This window comes from Camellia sinensis, chromosome 6 (assembly GCF_055761805.1).
Source record: "Camellia sinensis isolate YWXY chromosome 6, ASM5576180v1, whole genome shotgun sequence".
Lineage (NCBI taxonomy): Eukaryota > Viridiplantae > Streptophyta > Magnoliopsida > Ericales > Theaceae > Camellia > Camellia sinensis.
The window spans coordinates 197,878,328-197,896,932 of record NC_138966.1 but is presented as its reverse complement, the minus strand read 5'-3'; the positions used below and the strand labels follow the sequence as shown (position 1 = coordinate 197,896,932).

At 34.2% G+C, this 18,605-nt stretch overlaps 2 protein-coding genes across 5 annotated transcripts; one reads left to right on the top strand and one right to left on the bottom strand.

Moving 5' to 3' along the window:
• Positions 1 to 1,245: 1,245 nt before the first annotated feature.
• Positions 1,246 to 10,634, top strand: LOC114316825 (kinesin-like protein KIN-13A). Of its 2 annotated transcripts, none has more exons than XM_028263501.2 (14): positions 1,246 to 2,465; positions 2,577 to 2,716; positions 2,801 to 3,067; positions 3,501 to 3,722; positions 3,898 to 4,086; positions 4,589 to 4,693; positions 4,851 to 4,928; positions 5,661 to 5,742; positions 6,069 to 6,231; positions 6,979 to 7,308; positions 8,361 to 8,579; positions 8,685 to 9,282; positions 9,380 to 9,445; positions 10,219 to 10,634. In XM_028263501.2, the coding sequence occupies exons 3-14, from the start codon at positions 2,855 to 2,857 to the stop codon at positions 10,399 to 10,401; spliced, it is 2,448 nt and encodes an 815-aa protein (XP_028119302.2). In that variant the 5' UTR covers positions 1,246 to 2,465; positions 2,577 to 2,716; positions 2,801 to 2,854; the 3' UTR covers positions 10,402 to 10,634. The 2 variants fall into 2 exon arrangements, with proteins under 2 accessions (XP_028119302.2, XP_082729060.1); XM_082872934.1 differs by having other exon boundaries at positions 2,196 to 2,465; positions 3,440 to 3,722.
• Positions 10,635 to 11,213: 579 nt separating this feature from the next.
• LOC114316827 (ubiquitin-like-specific protease ESD4) lies at positions 11,214 to 17,319 on the bottom strand. 3 transcript variants are annotated; one of them, XR_014331581.1, is made up of 10 exons: positions 16,008 to 17,315; positions 15,825 to 15,916; positions 15,649 to 15,742; positions 14,766 to 14,864; positions 14,080 to 14,172; positions 13,862 to 13,981; positions 13,645 to 13,747; positions 13,070 to 13,173; positions 12,547 to 12,619; positions 11,214 to 11,677 (listed from the first exon to the last, which is right to left on the bottom strand). XR_014331581.1 is itself a non-coding variant. In XM_028263503.2 (9 exons), exons 1-9 carry the CDS (start codon positions 16,842 to 16,844, stop codon positions 11,615 to 11,617), a joined length of 1,575 nt encoding a protein of 524 aa, XP_028119304.2. In that variant the 5' UTR covers positions 16,845 to 17,319; the 3' UTR covers positions 11,214 to 11,614. The 3 variants fall into 3 exon arrangements, 2 of the variants coding, with proteins under 2 accessions (XP_028119304.2, XP_028119305.2); XM_028263503.2 differs by lacking the exon at positions 13,645 to 13,747 and having other exon boundaries at positions 16,008 to 17,319; XM_028263504.2 differs by lacking the exons at positions 13,645 to 13,747; positions 14,766 to 14,864 and having other exon boundaries at positions 16,008 to 17,319.
• Positions 17,320 to 18,605: the final 1,286 nt, after the last annotated feature.

The following is an 18,605-nucleotide window of genomic DNA, read 5'->3' as shown; positions in this document are numbered from 1 at the left end:
TATAAAAATAAAAATATGTAGAAATAGAACTATACAAAATTTATTTAAAAATTAAATATAAATATGTTGTGATTGGATTAGGAAGAAAATATATAAATTAAATATGTAGAGTATTGATTATTTTTGTTTAATATTTTCTTTGAATTATTCATACATATTGTATATAGTTATACACAATTTAAAATAAATATAAATATTTTGTAATGAATAATTTCATTTTAAATAAAAAATTAAATATAAATTAATATTAAGACATTAATAAGATAGACAAAAAATATAAAAGAAATTTAATTTGATCTATGCAATATACGTAATTAAGCACATTTTGTCTTATTTATTTATTTGTATATCGAGATAATTTTTTTTTTCAAATATCATAATAATCAAATTAAAATATTCACTATATAAAATAAATCTGACAACGACAAAACTAAATACACAATGAAAAATCTATAGAAGGTAAGTATTTTTAAATAAAGTTCATATAAAATATAAATTGAGTTGTGTAGAACTTTATATGTAAATGAAAAAGGCATATTAATGTGACTTTTTTAGAAAAAAAAACAAGCTTTTAAAATATGCCATCTAAAAAAAGAAAAAAAAGTTACTTTTAATAAGAATATATAATATGATAGGATTACAATTTTACTCGCAGCAAAATGTAGACACACTTGCACTTCTATATATTTTGTTTATGAGGGTATTTGTAGTTAACAAAATTTAAAATAATTATACATGCTTTATAACATATATCTCATAATTAACAAAAATATATTTTATTTACTTTTCATTGATTTGTAATTTTTCTCCAAAATCAAAGCATATACGCCATGTTAATTAATGTAATAAAAATGATTGAAATCTATCACATTCTTAACCTAACTCCCTGAAAGAAGTTCATGAAATGTACCTTGGTTTTGATGATCTCAATGTGCAATATGAGATGATGGTATGGTCTAATTTGATGCTGACTTTAGCTTATTTTTGGAACCGATTTTTTTTTTAATTTATTATGAAAAAATGTAAATAAAAATAAAAATATAATATGATCTAAATACGTCAATAAATTAACAAGTTAGATTTTTTTCATCTTTTCAAAAGAGACTAAAGTGTCAGAAATTTTTGATACCAACATTTGATATAATGTTTTCAGATCAATAAAAATAATAATTATGAAATGGATGGATCGAAAATGAATCTTATCTAACCTAACTTGATGACTTGGATGAATCCATTTAATTTTATTTTTTATTTTTTATTTTTTTATGCAATGTAAGTAATTGAGACCATTATTTACACATGTCACAATATTTTTTTTTGGAGGATAGTTGAATAATTTGACAGAAAGAAGACAAATGTCTCTGAGTCTCTCTGCACACCTCTCAGTTTTGTTTTGGTCTGCTATTCCTATTCTTTAGAGATTTAATTTTTATTTATTTTTTATTCAATGTGGAAGTGCCGCCTAGGCAGTTAGGTTTATTTTTTTATTTATTTATTTGAATAATTAGCTCTGTTTGTTTAGTGGGAAAACCTAAACAAATTGCCAACTTATATCATCATTTGAATTACGACTAGCCACCCAAGTTTAAAATGTGTTGCTCACTTCTTCCAATTTTTTACCATATTTTGCCCTCCCTCTCCTATTCAAATGACTTGTGTTAAAATGGTAAAAAATAAAATGAAAGAAAAAAAAAAGGAAAGAAAATATTATTTTTTATGTATGAATTTAATTAAGCTAAGAATTTTACAAGAAAATAGAAACTCTAGTTATCACCTTTATAGCAAATTTAAATTTTCTTTTATTTTTATGTGTAAGAAATTAAAAACTTAATTATCATGCTATCATAAGTTGTAAAAAAAAAATAACTTTCTTGTAAATTCTATCACTTTCATACTAAATAAACTCATAATTTTTTTTTTAATATATTTTCCTCATTTTTCACCAAACTTAACCTAATTAAATTCGTACAAAAGGACATATTTTATTTCATTTTATTTTTTATCATTTTTACTTTTATAATTTATTTCTTTAAATCAAACAGAATTAATTGTAAAAATGTTTTTGTCATAAAGTTTTATATATATATATATATATATTTAACAAAAATTATTTATTTTTAACAATAAACATGAGGGTAGATAGTCTTTTGGCTAATTTGAAAAAATATATTATGAGGCAATAATATAGATAGATTAATGCATAATCCGTGTCACAAAAAAAGTCTTATTATATAAAACCCTACTCTTTCGTCGAGGCCCTGCTATTGTTATCTTTCCCAACAAATTTCAGAGAGAGAAGGAGAAAAATATCGACGGAGCGTTCTCTTTCCGCATTGAATCCACAATTAGGGTTTTGCTTTGTCAATTTTCTTCAGATCTAACAACAATTCGTATCCCGAACCACTCGATTCAACGGATCGAAATCACGATCCGCTTCAAAAATTGTTCATTTTCCCCTGAATCTGGTACTTTATCTCAAAAAATTGTTCCTTTATATGGATGTATGTTTGTCTTTGTCTTCGATTGCATTATCTCCTAAATTTATTGTCTCTGTAATGTTCGGTTAACTTTTTTAGGGCTAAGGTTGAATTGAATTATCTGCATTGGAAGGCTACGATCGAAGTCAATTGAATTCTGTTTGATGTGGATTTGAATTACATTTGAAGGGAAATCACGTTCATGTGTGGTTGCTTTGAATTTAACCTATCAATTTCGGGTGAGTGTATTTTACTTGGATCAGTAGATTTGTTGATGTATGTTTTTGAATTGACTGAATTGTTCGTGTGTCCTGTGTTTGTAGCATTGTTTAATAGATCTTGAAAAATTGGCTCCCCAACGCCGATCACAGCGCCACATGGGTGGCCAGATGCAACAGAGCAATGCTGCTGCGGCAACTGCTCTGTATGATCACCCTGGCGGAGGGTCCCTGCACAATGCGGGTCCCGGGAGCGATGCTGGAGATGCAGTCATGGCACGCTGGCTCCAGTCCGCCGGGTTGCAGCATCTGGCCTCACCCTTGGCATCTACCGGAATTGATCATCGCCTCCTACCTAACCTTCTCATGCAGGTATCTCTACATTTCAAATTCATTTCTATGCCTGTTTGTTTACTTCATTTTGTCTTTCTTATGGGAATGCAACAGTAACTTTTGTTGAAATATGAATTATATGACTGCTTTTAGTTCAGTACTCTATGATTGATGCTCCGTAGTCCCATTTATGTTGATAAAGTAATGCATGTTTCACTATATTTATGCATCATAATGCATATTGAAACACAATGCAAGACTAATCTTTATTTATTTATTATTATTTTTTTAATTTAAATTTTGATCGTACTACGTATATCTGTTAAAGTTTTCCTCAGATTCATTATGGTCGATTAAAATAGAAAATATAACTGTCAGTTTCCTTTCATTTGATTTGTAAATGTCGTCCAGGGTGTCTTGTCTATGTACTTTAGTGGGATTCTAATGTGAGATAGTGGGAAACTGTTTGAAGGGTTATGGACCACAATCGGCTGATGAAAAGCAAAGGCTTTTCAAGTTAATGAGAAACCTCAATTTAAATGGAGAATCTGGTTCTGAGCTATACACTCCGCCTGCCCAAAGTTTGGGTGGGATGGGTGCATCAGAAGGTTTTTATTCTCCCGACTTCAGGGGAGATTTTGGAGCAGGGCTTTTGGATCTTCATGCTATGGATGATACAGAGCTTCTATCTGAGGTATGGATGCACATGTATCTGGCTAGGTAAATCTTACTTTTGCTGCAGTCAGTCACTTTTACAATGAAAATACGTTTTTTGTTTTGTTTTTTTTTATCAGGTACAGAGGATGTTATGCATATTTTATTTTATTTTTCCCTTAGTTAACTGATAATTGTTTTGATTTATTTTTCAGCATGTTATCTCAGAACCGTTTGAACCCTCACCGTTCATGCCTGCTGTCACACAAGCATTTGACAATGACTTCAATGTGATGACCAGCAGGCAGGGAAGAGCGCAAACAGATACCGATGCCTTAGTTGGATTACCTACTGAAAAGGAGAGCAGTACACGGGAAAACAATGTGGCTAAGATAAAAGTTGTGGTATGTTGTTCTGTTGTCAGCTACACGTGCTCTTTTTCTATTTATTTGTATTTGTTATGAAATTGACCTGGTGGAGTGTCAAAAAGTCTATATAGCTGTGCAACATTAAACAATGTGGCTAGTATTTTTTTCACTTGTTATTTCTTTTATTTTCTGACCTTTATTAAAACCCCTTTTACCCCATAGGGAGATTGAATAGAAGGTACTTTTTGTTGCCACTGTAATTTTGAAAATGGACATTTAAATGCCCCTCAAAAGTACCTTTCTGGCCTAAATCCAGAATTTGGTTACTTTTTTGTACCACCCTTAAAGCAATTCTATTTGACAAGAGCATTCCCTAAGATCACAAGCCAGCTATTGTTACTGTTCACGGCTCCATAGAGTCCCTCCAGAAAATCATTCCTTAGCCTTTTCCTCCCATGATTCGTCAGTCAATGATTGAAATTTATTTTATTGCACTATTTTATAATTCTTCGAGTAATTTCATTGATGTTTGTCTCAGGTCCGTAAAAGACCATTAAACAAGAAGGAGATTTCTCGGAAGGAGGAGGACATTGTGTCTGTGTGTGACAATGCTTATTTAACAGTTCATGAACCTAAGCTAAAGGTTTGGATATATTTCAGCTGCCACAGAAGCACATGAATTAATATTTATTCTGAATTTGATGTGGAAGGATTGTTGCTAGCTTGGTATTATATTACTTTTTTTTTTCTTTTTTTTTAATGTTCCATTGAAGGAACTGACTTTTGGTTTTGGTGCAAAGGTGGACTTGACTGCTTATGTGGAGAAGCATGAATTTTGTTTTGATGCTGTTCTAGATGAGCATGTATCCAACGATGAGGTAATAATACCATTATTAACTAGACATTGAAGTTGCTCAAGACTGTTCTATACACACACAAAGAACTCGTGAAACTAAATGTTTGGTTGTGACTTAAGCTTCCATAAATTAAGAATTCCTTGGTTCTTCACCCTATTTTTTTTTTGGCCAGATTCTTTTGGTTAATGATTAGGAAGTATTTGTTTTCAATTTTTTTTTTTAATTTTTGTTTTCTGATTTCGTTTTTCGTGATTTTTTGAAACAAAAATAATGAAAAGTTACCCATCATTTTCATATTTGTGCAAAAGCAGTTTTTGGAAACTCAGAAAGTAATTTTAAAGTGTTTCCTAGAAAGGGGGTCTAAAAAAAATTCCTGAAATTTTAGAAAACAGTTTTCCATGTACAATAAACATTGGTAGCTCGAATTGAGCTTCCCCGAATGGCTTGAATTTGTGCTTGCCGACCGGCCGGACGACCACCTGGACGACAGATGAAACACTTGTCTACCGCGGTTGTCACCTTGTCTGTCAGCTTTCTTGCCTGATGACTGGCCGGTTGACCGGCAAGCCAAAATTTAAGCTATTCGGGCAAGATGAAATTCGAGCTACGCAACATTGTTCTTCCATATAAGTTTCCATTTTTCCTGTTTTCAAGAACAAAAAGCAGGAAATGAAAATGATACCAAATGCGCCCTAAACTTTTCTCATCTTTGGTTTGTAATATTAATGGTTTGATTGCTTCTTGCTTGAACAGGTATATCGTGCAACTGTAGAGCCAATTATCCCCACTATCTTCCAGCGAACAAAAGCAACATGTTTTGCATATGGTCAAACAGGTGTGATCCTGTTCACTCTTCCCATGTTATCTGGTCTGATAGTATATGCTTGCCTTAAAGAAAAACATATATTTGTTCTGTCAGATGTTAGGATGCATTTCTGCTAGTTCATTAGTGTTTATATTGTCTTTGTTGATGCATGGACTTCCTGAAAGTAAGTTGTGTGCTACTTAGTTTCATTATGCCCATATATATATGTTCTTCAATGCCATATATTCATTTAGTGTATCTCAATATTTGGTGTAATGAGTGTGATCTGTTCCAATTTGGAAGTTACTTTAGTGCCATAGGTGGATAATTGATATGGTACTACTTTATAATTTCAGGAAGTGGTAAGACGTTCACAATGCAACCATTACCTCTCAGAGCAGTAGAAGATCTTGTCAGATTATTGCATCATCCAACTTATCGCAATCAGAGATTCAAGTTGTGGCTTAGCTTTTTTGAGATATATGGAGGAAAACTCTTTGATCTTCTTAGTGATAGAAAGTTAGTATTGCCATTGATTTTGTCTCTTGTCTTTGCTTTATGCTTCTTTTCCTTCTTTCTGTTTTGATCTTGTATTTGACTGAAAAGAGCATTTGTAGGAAGTTTTACGAAGTATGGTGCACTGCATCACATTTGAAAAGAAAAATTTTGTATGCAGTTTTGTTTCGTCGTTCAACTGTTCTGCAATCTTTCTTCTTTTCCTACCAAGAAAAAAAAAGACAAAAAACAAAAAAAGAAAAGAAAACCGGTGAAACATGAGTTTATTTTTGTGAAAAGTTGAGGGAGCTCAATATTGCTTATGTTGGTTTGGTCGCTTATTCACATATTTGTTTTGTGTCTAAGTAGAGATCTCTTTGTAATTAATATGGAGTCAAAAGTTTGCATGGATGAATGTACATTATTGAATTTTTAGTATGAGACATGGCAGTGCTTTGACTGGAGGATGATTGATGGGTTAGGCTCCCAATTATCTGCAGGTGAGGTTTGCTCCAAAGTCTTAACTGCCCCCATGTGTCAGAAGAAATATGTATAAGTGATCAAAAAATACCAAGAATTTAAAATGACCAAATAAAGCTAAAAGGAAAGGCAACAAGATTGCGTCAAATATATATATGTTTAACCATCAAATATTTATAAGTGAATATATATGTTTAACCATCAAATATTTAATGTATGCTTAGCTCACATGCCTAAATGCTTGATGGGTGTGTATCAGTAATAGGAACTTCTTTGATTGTTCTCATATAGGAAACTTTGTATGAGAGAAGATGGGCGACAACAAGTTTGCATTGTTGGACTGCAAGAATTTGAAGTTTCAGATGTACAGATTGTTAAAGAATATATTGAGAGGGGAAATGCAGCTAGAAGTACCGGCTCTACTGGTGCTAATGAGGAATCTTCGAGGTCCCATGCTATATTACAACTGGCTGTTAAGAAGCACATTGAAATAAAAGACTCCAAGCGGAACAATGATGGAAATGAGGCCAAGAGTGGGAGGGTTGTGGGGAAGATTTCTTTCATTGATCTTGCTGGTAGTGAAAGAGGAGCTGATACAACTGACAATGACCGACAAACACGGTACATATTTCTGCAAATAAGCACACATACAGATGTAAACATATATTTCCACTTTTTCATTGGAATTGTTTGGCTCATCATTGCACATATTACATTGTTTTGTTCCTGCGTTGCTCAAATTTCAAGTGTTTTTTGGCCTTTCAATTTTTGTTTGATGAATTGTATCCTGGGGACTGGGCTGATGTTTCAGTAAGGAGGCTACTAAACCTGAGGTTTTTGTGTGGGTGATTTCTGTTGTGTAATGTTATTATGATAGAACTCGACATTCAGGGCCTTGTTATGATTTTGCTTGTAAATGTTTAGGTAAGTGAAATATTATGAAAAAAGGACTATTATTATTAAAGACAAGTGTCTGGTTGGAATAGTAGACTGATAAGTTCGTATGTATTATCTTCAATTTCATGATGTCTGATCTGGACGTGGTGTAACTGGCCAAGTTTATGTAGAAAGATGGTGCTACAATTGGACTGGGTTGAGGGCCAACAGGAGAACCCTGGAAACTGAACAAGTTGCCCACAATCTAACCCATCTCAGTCTCCATTGTGGGAAGCTTAATTTGAGCTGCAGGGGTTCTCGAAGTGAGCTTGGATTGCGTGAGTTGTTTGGACAGAGTCATTCAATTTGCAAGTATCTGGTCATTTTCCTGGAAAAACCTTGCTAAGATTAGAGAAAGAAGGAAAGGAAAGGAATTAGGTTTTTAATGGATTTGTAAGATGTCTTGGCTGAATCGAAAATTAATGCTTTGTTTAAAGTCACAAGTCTTCTGCAATGTCAAAAAGCCTTCACTTGACTTCCTTTTCTAACAAATTATAGGTTTTAAGATATTGGTCGTTATCTACTTGGGTTCTGTTGGTTTTAATGTCTTCCACTGTGACATCCCAAGTCCTTTGCCTAGTAATCAGTTTTTTGTATATATTTTGAATTAGTTTTTCCAGCAGTGTACGACAATTTTGATTTTACAAAGTGCTTGAAGCAATATCTCGACAGATATATATATTCCACTTTTTTTGCAATATTGCAATTATAGTTACTATTCTTTTGGTTTATTGCAGGATTGAGGGAGCTGAAATTAACAAGAGCCTTTTGGCTCTTAAGGAATGTATTCGAGCTCTTGACAACGACCAGATTCATATCCCATTTCGTGGGAGCAAACTCACTGAAGTACTTCGTGACTCCTTTGTTGGCAACTCAAGGACCGTGATGATCTCTTGCATTTCTCCAAATGCAGGCTCATGTGAACACACGCTCAATACATTGAGATATGCTGATAGGTATCACATTTTTATTAGAAGTTTCAACAAATACATCACCTAACAGTTTTGTGTGCTTCAATCTATTATCTTTTTAGCTGAAAAGGATGATCATAAAATCAACAGGGTTAAAAGTCTTTCGAAAAGTGGAAATGCAAAGAAAGATCAAGTTGCAAGCTTAGCACCCATTAACAAGGAATCTATATCACCATCAACTTTTCCTGTTTCTGCTGATGTGGAGGATGTTTATGAGCAGAATCAAGAAGTAAAAGTTGATACAGGTAGAAGGGTTGTAGAGAAAGAGAATCTGTCTTACAATCCTGTTGAGTCCAATAAACATCCCTCAAATTTTCCATCAAATTATCCTTTCAATGGGCATGAGGATAGTAGTGGAGTGACTTCTGGTGCTGTAGAACGGGAAAGGGTTGATAAACTAAATTCTGGTGGTTCAACAAGTCAAAAAATGTATTCGTCATCATATTCGCAAAGCACAGGCGATACAGAAGAAAGAGTGCAGAAGGTGTCACCCCCTCGAAGAAAATCTCAAAGGGATGAAAAACCTGAAAAGCCAGGGAATTGGCTGAAAAAAGATAGCAGTGGATCTGATCATTTTACGAGTTACAAGCAGCAAAACAATAGCAATTTTACTAGTAACAATGCAGGATCCAGACAATATGAACCTGAGCTGCCTCCTCCTGACGGGAATATCAATGAAATACTTGAGGTTGGTTATATAATTGCACACCGCTGTTCTGTTGTTTTGCCACATTACAAAATTTTCGATGTGGCTTAAATTTGGTTTATCCTGCTTTCACATTTAGGAAGAAGAGGCCCTAATTGCTGCACATAGAAAAGAAATTGAAGATACAATGGAGATTGTTCGAGAAGTAAGTGAAATTTCTTTCTCTCCTCCATAGGTGTTACGATGTTCATTTACTTAAGTTGCATTTGGGCCACACTTATTAACTAAGTTGAATTATATTATAAGGGATATCAATATCCAGCGGAAATGAAAGATTTTTTTTTTCCCCTTTTCAGATTAGCTCAAGGGTCTCCTTTTTCTCTCTTAATTTTTGCGCTCCTACGTATTTCCAATCTTTCTTGTTGAAGTCATTGCTGTAGAATTGTTTATCAATATGCCATAAAAATTTTATTATTCATGACATAACTTGGTGTCATTTTTTATTTTATTATATTACGTTGTTGCTCTATTATGAAACAGGTATATATGGTTTCCAAGTGTTGTATACAGAGAGAATAACACACGTGTATAGAGAGAGAGAGAGCAATGAAGAAGGAATTATTGCTCTCATTGTGTATCTAGTCATGCCAATTGTCACCCTGGTAGTAGTGCACAAATTTAATCTATGGGTTATCCAGTAGAATGTCAATAGTTTTGTGAGTCCACTACCTAATTAGGGTAGGTTTTACAATGCCCCTTTTCCTTTATTATGCATGATTAGATTTGAACTATGAGTCTGCATTTTTTTGTTTCTTGAACGGTATAGTTTTTTCTTCCTTCAAGATTTTGAACTCATGTGCTTCTAGCTGAACATCTGTAATTTTACCTATGGCAAAATTAATCAATGGAAAGGGGAAAAAACAACTCTCCAAGAATCTAGCAGTTATGTAACCTGTTTGGTTGGCTTATGGATGTCAGGAAATGAAACTGTTGGCGGAAGTGGATCAACCAGGCAGTCTCATTGACAATTATGTAACTCGGTTGAGTTTTGTGCTCTCGCGGAAAGCAGCAGGTCTGGTCAGCCTTCAAGCCCGCCTTGCCAGGTTCCAGCACCGGCTTAAAGAACAAGAAATACTGTGTCGGAAGAGAGTACCCCGTTGAGGCAGTGCACTCCCTGTGAAACAGCAACCAGCTGTTGTCCACAAAAGAAATGTCTTTTTTCAACCTACAAAAGACATTTCTTTTCAGAGAAAGTAAAAATAAAAAAATAAAAAATTGAAAGTTGTGAAATAGATACTTTTACTTATGTGATTTCTTGTAATCCATATGTATTTGAAGAACTTTATTTGTTTTGTGGAACCCTTGATTTGTTTAGCAGAACTCTTTTTGTTTAACGGCTCAGTTTTTTGATTACTTAATGATTAAAAACAATGTGGTAATTTTGTATTAGACGATCAAAAATAAAAAGATATAAATGAAAAAATAAAAAAAAAAATCCCAGTGTTCTAGGCTGTGCTTGGTCTTGTGATTCTAAACTCATTCCCCCGGCATAGTTTTGAACTCCATTTACTTTTTTGACTTGTTTTGTTTTGTTTTTGGTGATTTTTATTTTTATTTAATTAGTTAATTTAATAAATTTTTAAATCCATTGACGCTACACAATTATTTAAAAAAAAAAAAAATTAAAGATGAAAATATGCTAAATTGTCTCAAAATTAAAAAATAAAATAAAATACACTTAACTTGTAGTCTTTTGTGGATTTTTTTTTTTCCCTAGAAAGTTCTGTATATCTTGATCACTATTCTACTTCCATAAAAACAAATGAACATCATACTATATAACCATGAGGCGGTGAAAGTCTTAGTGGCCGTAGGAATTGAATTACCAGATGATCAACGTCTGCCCTCACCGAACTAGATGTCTAACCTTCCTGCATTTGATCAGAAGAAATTCTGCATACAATGCTAAAATCTTCTCAAGAGAACCAAAACCGAATGCTTCTCATTGCAATTGCTAACTACTTCAATACAGTTAGAACAGGAGGCCACATCAGTCATAACACATACAGGGCCAAAACTGGAAAAAGAAAAAAAAAATTTAAATGAATGGAAACCTTAGTGTCAAAATCAGACCTACAAGAAGGTAAGTTTCGCACAACTTAATGTGGTATAAACAAATTGCCCTGTCCTTGATAATCTTTGATTCCCAGCCCACGATAACTGCCAAATGGTCATCACCTCAGAAGCCTTGATTGAAGTAAAAGTATCCTCCATAAACACAGCACACACAAACTTCAGTCAGTCAATCTTCTATGTCCAATGAATGGCATGAGGGAAATACAATATGCATCAGAGAAATAAGTTCATATCAACATCACTCAGCTTTCAATCTTAAAATCTCCTTGGCAGTCCGCAGCCGAAAATATGGCAAATGTTCCTACAAGGGGTGAAAAAAATGTTAGAAATACATTGCACAGTGTTTATTATCCAATGGAATTTTTTAGCAGAAGCAACATGACAGTCCTATCTATGCACTACAATGGATATTAGCAAGAACGTGGGTGCAACAAGATGAAACTCCATTGCATTACTATTTACACAGCATTGGCAAATCACCATAGTCAGCACAACATTTGCAGTAGTCACCACAACATTTGAAGGTACAAATCAGTCATCAAGACCGCAGCAATGGAAGAAAATGGTAGCCAAAGCAGCTCGTAATCTGAGATCAGTTTTAAGACTGGACTGATTATGGAAACAATTTGATTAAATCTGATTTCAATTTGTTTGCTGCACTAGCAGTAGATCATTTCAAGAATTCATAATGACTAAAAATCTCTCTTCTTGTCATTTCTCACTCTGCTGAAAATTTTCTTAGAGATGATGAAAACTTGGTCACAAACGACACACCTTCAATTTGAATCTTTCCATTTTAACAAGGGCAGGAAAGTGCCTACATATTGTAACCCTCCCACCAAAAGGAAGCTACTGTGGTATGCATAGCATATTCCTAGATGAATATTTCTTTATTTTTTTAGGTGAATAATAGATTAATATTTCAGACGAAGGTAAATGTAAAAGCTGCAGCAAATTTCCTTCTAACTATTCATCTCTCTCCATTTCATCCTCGTTCATATTTTCAAATTGGCAAATATATAATAATGTGCTTCATAATAGATAGCTTAGGTAACACATGTTAGACTCTGATGAAATGAAGCCAAATCAAGAAGGGAATTTGCAACATGAAAGCGAATGATACAGGCACACGCATTCACAAAAGTGGTCTGTACAATTCTTGTGGTTTACCTGGTTGAAACAGAGTCCCAGACCCCTGCTATAAAAGTCAGCATACTTGATCATGAACAGGCCACAATCCCACCTGTCCCCCCAAAAAATAAAAAGATCAGTCATTTATCTGTAATTTAGAAACATTAATAAGCTCAGATGTCAATTTTTCCTTCTCACTTGGGGAAAAAAAATTCACTTCAGCAACTTCCTAGTTGTTGTTAAGTTGATGCAATTAAAAATTCAGTAGTTTACCATCATGATAACGTGGCTGTCATTGACCACCCAATAACCAAATAGCTGCAAAGCTAATTTCAATATACAAATGGAGAAAACAAACTCCAAGACTTCTACATCAGCCTAAACATATCTTCTCCTTTCTTTTACTATTTTTCTTCTTCTGTTCTTAGTGAAATATATGCTTTTGGCCATACAAATTCATTCCACTTAACAACAAATTTTCTTTTTCGTAAGTCCATTTGCTAATCTAGAATCTTCAAGTGATTAATTGTGAAAGAAAAAGAAAGTCGAAAAGCATACACACCCATTTTCCTGTTTAGGAAGATCCTCAACATATTCTTGCTTCCACGAGCTAAAATCAATGTCTTCTCCACTCTTGTCCTTCACCTCATCCATAAAGTACCTAGCCTGGCATTAAAACAACATTTATAAAAACATGAATCACAAGCACACAGAAAACACACATAATTTGAAGTACTTTAGGAGGACAAGACAGAAAAAAACAACTCAAAACTTCATATTTATCAGAACACAAAAAGCTAATGACTGTAACATCTTAGCAGGAAGACTATATCTGCCTGCCCTCAATACTATTTCAAAATTACCCAATCCAGAGGCTTTGAAACACAAAAAGCTCAAATCTAGACAATGCATTAACTTAGAAACATGCACGACCTGAGTGAGGTGATAATGCACATGTGACATCCACACTTTGTCATACATAACATGCAACAACCACCTATAAATACCGCTGATTATAGTTTTGAATTTGCAGCCTCTGATGCTCTATAATTTCTCACACATATACCCAATGTGCAGACACATTGTGTGTTCCTTTTTTCCCCTTAATATATTTACGTAGTACGATATAGAACATACCAGGCAGCTTATTTACATATATGTTTTTGGCCTGGGTTCTTGGTAGTTGCTCTTCATTTCTCTCACACAAAAGGCAGGCCATAAAAATGAAGAACTAACAGGTCTGAGAGAAAAAGAAAAAAAAAAGGGATAAAAACAAAGAAACGTACAATAAACTTCTAGATTCATTTCATGCATCCCAATACATGAATGACAAGACAATAAGTACAAAGCATACCAGTACTTTCAGCACTTGAGCATCAATTCCTCTGAGCGAATCAAGATACTGGAACTTCTTGTCCTTCTTGTTTATAACTGCTAAGCACCAGTGAATTTCTTTGTGGATTGGAACAAATATCTGAGCACATTAGCTAAATTAATATACAGATAACACACAATATAACAAAACAAAACAAATTGGTAGTGAATGAAAATAAGAAATGGCATACAACTCACCTTATCACACTCAAGAAGACAGTATCCCAATTTCCTTTGGGTAGTCCACCTTCTAACTGCTTTAAAATCATAGCCATTCCTCCCACCGATTAACTGGACATTACATTCATAGCGAAAATGCATTTCAATGAGCAAATAAAAGCAACGAAATGCCCCACTCTTCGCCCATTTGTGAGGTAATATTAATAGCAAAAGGCTTGTTTGGCATGCAACAAGTTGTAGGACTGAACATGAAAGATCAAGACCAATCATATAATTGAGTAGGTAATATTTCAAATGTATGAAAAGTCATCTTAGTTTGTGAGTTCTAATTTTCACAGTAAATCTGATATTACATATATAGAATAGAATGATAGAGGGGGATTCCAGGGAAAGATTAATAGCAAAATTAATGTGTAGAGATGGTAAGAAAAGACATGGTAGTATGTGGGTTAATAGCAGTAATGGCCACAGAGTGGAATGGAAATATGGGACTACCACATCATTCACTAAAGTGAAATTTCATACCCTACATATATCAAATGTGTAGGGTATGAAACAATAAAGATTATAGGGGAAATGATCTCATAAGGTAAGCGGGTTATTGAAAGAACGTGCAAAAGTTAGGAACTTAACACAAATCCTAAAAGAAATATTATGCCAACTTAGCCTAAAAAGGTAGGCGGCAGAGTAATTATAATACCAACCTTCTTATAAAAGAATGTGTTGAAGAAATGACACTTCAAAAACTTTTTGGGCTCCCTCTTTTCCCTCTCTTTTAGTAATTCAAGATACACATTTATAACCTACAAGAGAAGAGAGTCAGCCATTCATGTCAAAGAACCGCATTACAAGCTTACATATTTATTTGGATGGTCTGATTCAACCATTACACAAAGAATTAAATCAAGACCTCGTACATTTGTCCAGGGCCGGCCCTGAGTTTCCGGGGGCCTAAGGCAAACTAATTTTTCGGGGCCTTTTTAGATATTTATTAAAAATAAAAATAAAAATCACTTTGTTTGGTTTAGAGTTTTCAAAAATAATTGTCTAAGTTTACAATTTGTATTTTTTTTTTTTATATTTTTGTATTTGGTAACATTTTTTCAAAAAAATATAAATATTATAGTTTTTAAGCGTATCTAAATTAGATATATCTACAAAATAAATAAACAAAAATTGTATAAAATATTTTTTAAAAAAATACTAAAAAACACATAATTGGGCCATAAAGAGAAAAAAAAATAGGTCACATAAAATTAGGCTAACGACTAATACATATACATATATTTTATATTTTATTTTTTTAATTGGACTAACAACTAAAACTTATAAATATTTTTCAATTAGGCCTTTTATCAATTGGGCCAAATAGATTTGTTGAGGCCTCCTTTAAAATGGCCTAAATTAATTAAACAGAATTGGGCCATCTTCAAATTTTAATATACTACAAGACTAAATTTGGGGGCCCTTTTTTGGGCCCTAGGCACAGGCCTTACCAGCCTTAGCCCAGGGCCGGCCCATGCATTTGTCATGATCATGGAGGGTTAATTCCAAAACCAAAAAACACAAACACACATAAAAAATCACCTCATCATTCAACCATGCGCCCGGTCTCAAACATTGCAAAAGTTCTCCGCTGATCTGAATATTAGAGTTCTCATGTGTAACCAAGACCTTCCTCCTGCAAAAGTAAGCCAAAGAGATTAGAATGTCAATAGTGACCCCTTTTCAAAACAAAAATGGTGTACTCATCAAAATCATACCGATTGGAATTAGAGAATGCCCAAGAAACCTCAGCCTCTTCTTCCTTTGTAAGAGGCACAAAAGGTTCACGAAGCACATCTTGAAATACATCCTGGAAACAATTAACTTAGGCACAAAAAAAAGCCCTAAATACAAGAATGTAGGTAGCACTTTCAAAAATAAAAGCAGTGATGACATTTCACCTCCTCTGGTTTCTTGAAACGTTGTAGCGATTGAAATGAAGCACGATGCTTCTCATTTAATTCAATTTGAAAACTCAAACTGCTCAACTTAGGATTCCGCCTCTCTGCAGTCTCATACAACTTTTTGTGTATTGAATAGCCCAAAACATCAAATTCCCGATCCAATGAAAGCGAGTCCAACAACTTCCCCGCATTGTCCACTTTCAAATTCACATTTGTCAAATCAGAAACCACTGATGACGAAGATGGTCGAAAATTTCCCTCCACAACCTTCCCTTCCAATTCCAAAGAATTGGGAACAACTTCCCGTGACCTCCGGTCCAAAACCACTGAGCTCCCTTCACGCCATTCATCGTCAACAACTCCAACCTCCTCAATGCTTGAATCCTCAGAAACACCATCTTTATCAGTCTCTTCATCGACCTCAATCACTTCCTTACCCTTCTTCAAATACCTCAAAGCCTTACAAGCGCAATTCTTCGCCTGATCATATTTCAAACTGAAAACATTCCCCATTGAATCACTTAAACCCTCCTTACTCGGCCTCGATTCTGTATTCGAACTCGCCGAAAACCCGAATTTGGGTTTTCTACAAGGGGCATGAACTTCCCTTTGAATCCGATGCACCGGTTCGGGGTACTGATAGATTCTAGAAACTGAACTTCTTGATGAAAACGATCGTTCGGGACTCAGACGCATAAATAATGAAGTTTTGGGTTTTTTCGAAATGTGGGTATCGATTCGATTATCCAAATTGGGCGAATACAAAGATGGGAATTTGAAATTCGAGTTGTGGTATTTGTCACCGCGCCTTCGATTGCTCGTTATGGCACCCATTGATTCGACCCAGAATTTCTAATTCCTAGAAGTAAACAACAACTACGCTGACCCATCTAACAACTACCATCTTCAGCAAACATTGGCTAGTGAAATTCAAAGAAATTGAATCGAACCCCACAAAAAGAAAGTCGAACTTGTTAAAGCCCTGTATTTGAGGAGAGGAAAGTAGGGTTTTGTGTGATGAGTGTGAGTGAGTGAGAGAGAAAAAGAGTTATTGATTGCTTAGAATTGTTAAAATTAAGCTAGAAATCGAATGAAGAACATGAATGCAAAGCAAGAAAGAAAGAAAGAAAGATTGGTTGCGAATTGCGAGTTCGATTCGTAGTTTGAAATCGATCGATATCGATCGATTTGGGAGGGGGGTTTTTGATTTCGCGGTTTGATGGAGAAAGAATCGGCTGTTTCGCACAAATTTCCTTCTTTGTTGGGTCCCACTAAAATCATACTGTGTATGTTGGTAGTTTCCTTTCCTGGAATAATTTCAGAAATTAATGAAAATTTTAAAACTTCGGTTTTTTGAAAAATTATTTAAAAATGGTAGGTGAGCAACATATTAGAGATTTGGAAAATATTTTTTAATTACATTAGACATGAAAAGTGGGAAATTAATTGCAAAATTGTATGAATTTTAATTTTTTATTTCTATTTTACTCCTGTTGTTGATCTTTTTAATCCTATTGTCAATCACTTCTTTCCTAAGACAATTTTCAATTCAGACTCAAATTTTTTATCAAATTTAAATTTGATAAAAATTCAATGAAAACAATATTTCAACCGTTTCACCAAATTGGTATCAGGGAACCCTACTTTTTTCATTAAATTAAGGGAGCGTTTAACTTTTTATCAAATCTCAATAGTGATCGTTGGTGGACGATCGGATGGATAACTGGCCGATCAACTGAGTGGACAACTGACCGAACTTGAACAGTTGGGCAATCGGGTGGACGACCGAATTGAAAATTTTTTGAAGAAAATTTACATTAGGCCAAACTACCACTGGGATATCCTTCCAATTGTCTTCCCCGATTGACTGGTTGTTTGATGAAAATTAAAAATTTAACATTAAAATATTTGTTATCAAATAAAACTTTTAATCAAATCTTTACTCAAATTTAGCGTTAGAGATACTCTAATAGCAACTTTTCAGTCACTTCCCCCCTATTATTCTTACACTTTTCCCAATCATTATCATCCTGTCCTTAACCCACCCTAGCCCTTCCCTATCCACTCCCAGTCTCATTCACTGCATTCTCGGTCTTCATCTACTATCTCCAACCTCCTCCATCCCATCTCAATCCCCTTTCGCTGCTCTCAACCTTATTTTTCCTCAACCTCGTCTATCCACTATTGGTCCCTTTCATCATCATCAACAACACAACAAAATAAAAATAAAAAAAAATAAAAGAGAGAAGAAATGAAGATCAAAGTAGGCTTTGACACTTTGCAAATGTAGTTCACGACTGATTTGGAGTGGGTTTTTGCATAGATTGAAAAAGGAAGGGATTGGTTTGGAGTGGGTTTTTGCAAAGATTGAGAAAGGGTAAGGTTTTGCAAATAGGGGAGGGAGGAGAAGGGGAGGAAGGAGAAAGGGAGAGAAGTGAATAGAGGAGACAATGCAAATATGGGAACAAAAAATTATAATCTCTATGATTTTTCAATTAATTTTGCTTCCATGTCTAGTGTAATTTAAAAAGATTCTCAATCATTTTTGTTATATTTTGTCCCATTTACCATTTTGCATTGTGCTTTTTTAAGGAG

What these genes read in the sequence shown, in the direction of transcription:
- LOC114316825 (XM_028263501.2), top strand. Translation starts at nt 2,855, where the DNA reads ATGGGTGGCCAGATGCAACAGAGCAATGCTGCTGCGGCAACTGCTCTG. An exon ending in TTCATGAACCTAAGCTAAAG is followed by an intron (nt 4,694 to 4,850) that starts GTTTGGATATAT and finishes TTTGGTGCAAAG; the next exon opens with GTGGACTTGACTGCTTATGT. An exon ending in ATATCAATGAAATACTTGAG is followed by an intron (nt 9,283 to 9,379) that starts GTTGGTTATATA and finishes TTTCACATTTAG; the next exon opens with GAAGAAGAGGCCCTAATTGC.
- LOC114316827 (XM_028263503.2), bottom strand. Translation starts at nt 16,844, where the DNA reads ATGGGTGCCATAACGAGCAATCGAAGGCGCGGTGACAAATACCACAAC. An exon ending in ACACATTCTTTTATAAGAAG is followed by an intron (nt 14,173 to 14,765) that starts GTTGGTATTATA and finishes TGTAATGTCCAG; the next exon opens with TTAATCGGTGGGAGGAATGG. An exon ending in CTCAAGTGCTGAAAGTACTG is followed by an intron (nt 13,174 to 13,861) that starts GTATGCTTTGTA and finishes TTTTAATGCCAG; the next exon opens with GCTAGGTACTTTATGGATGA.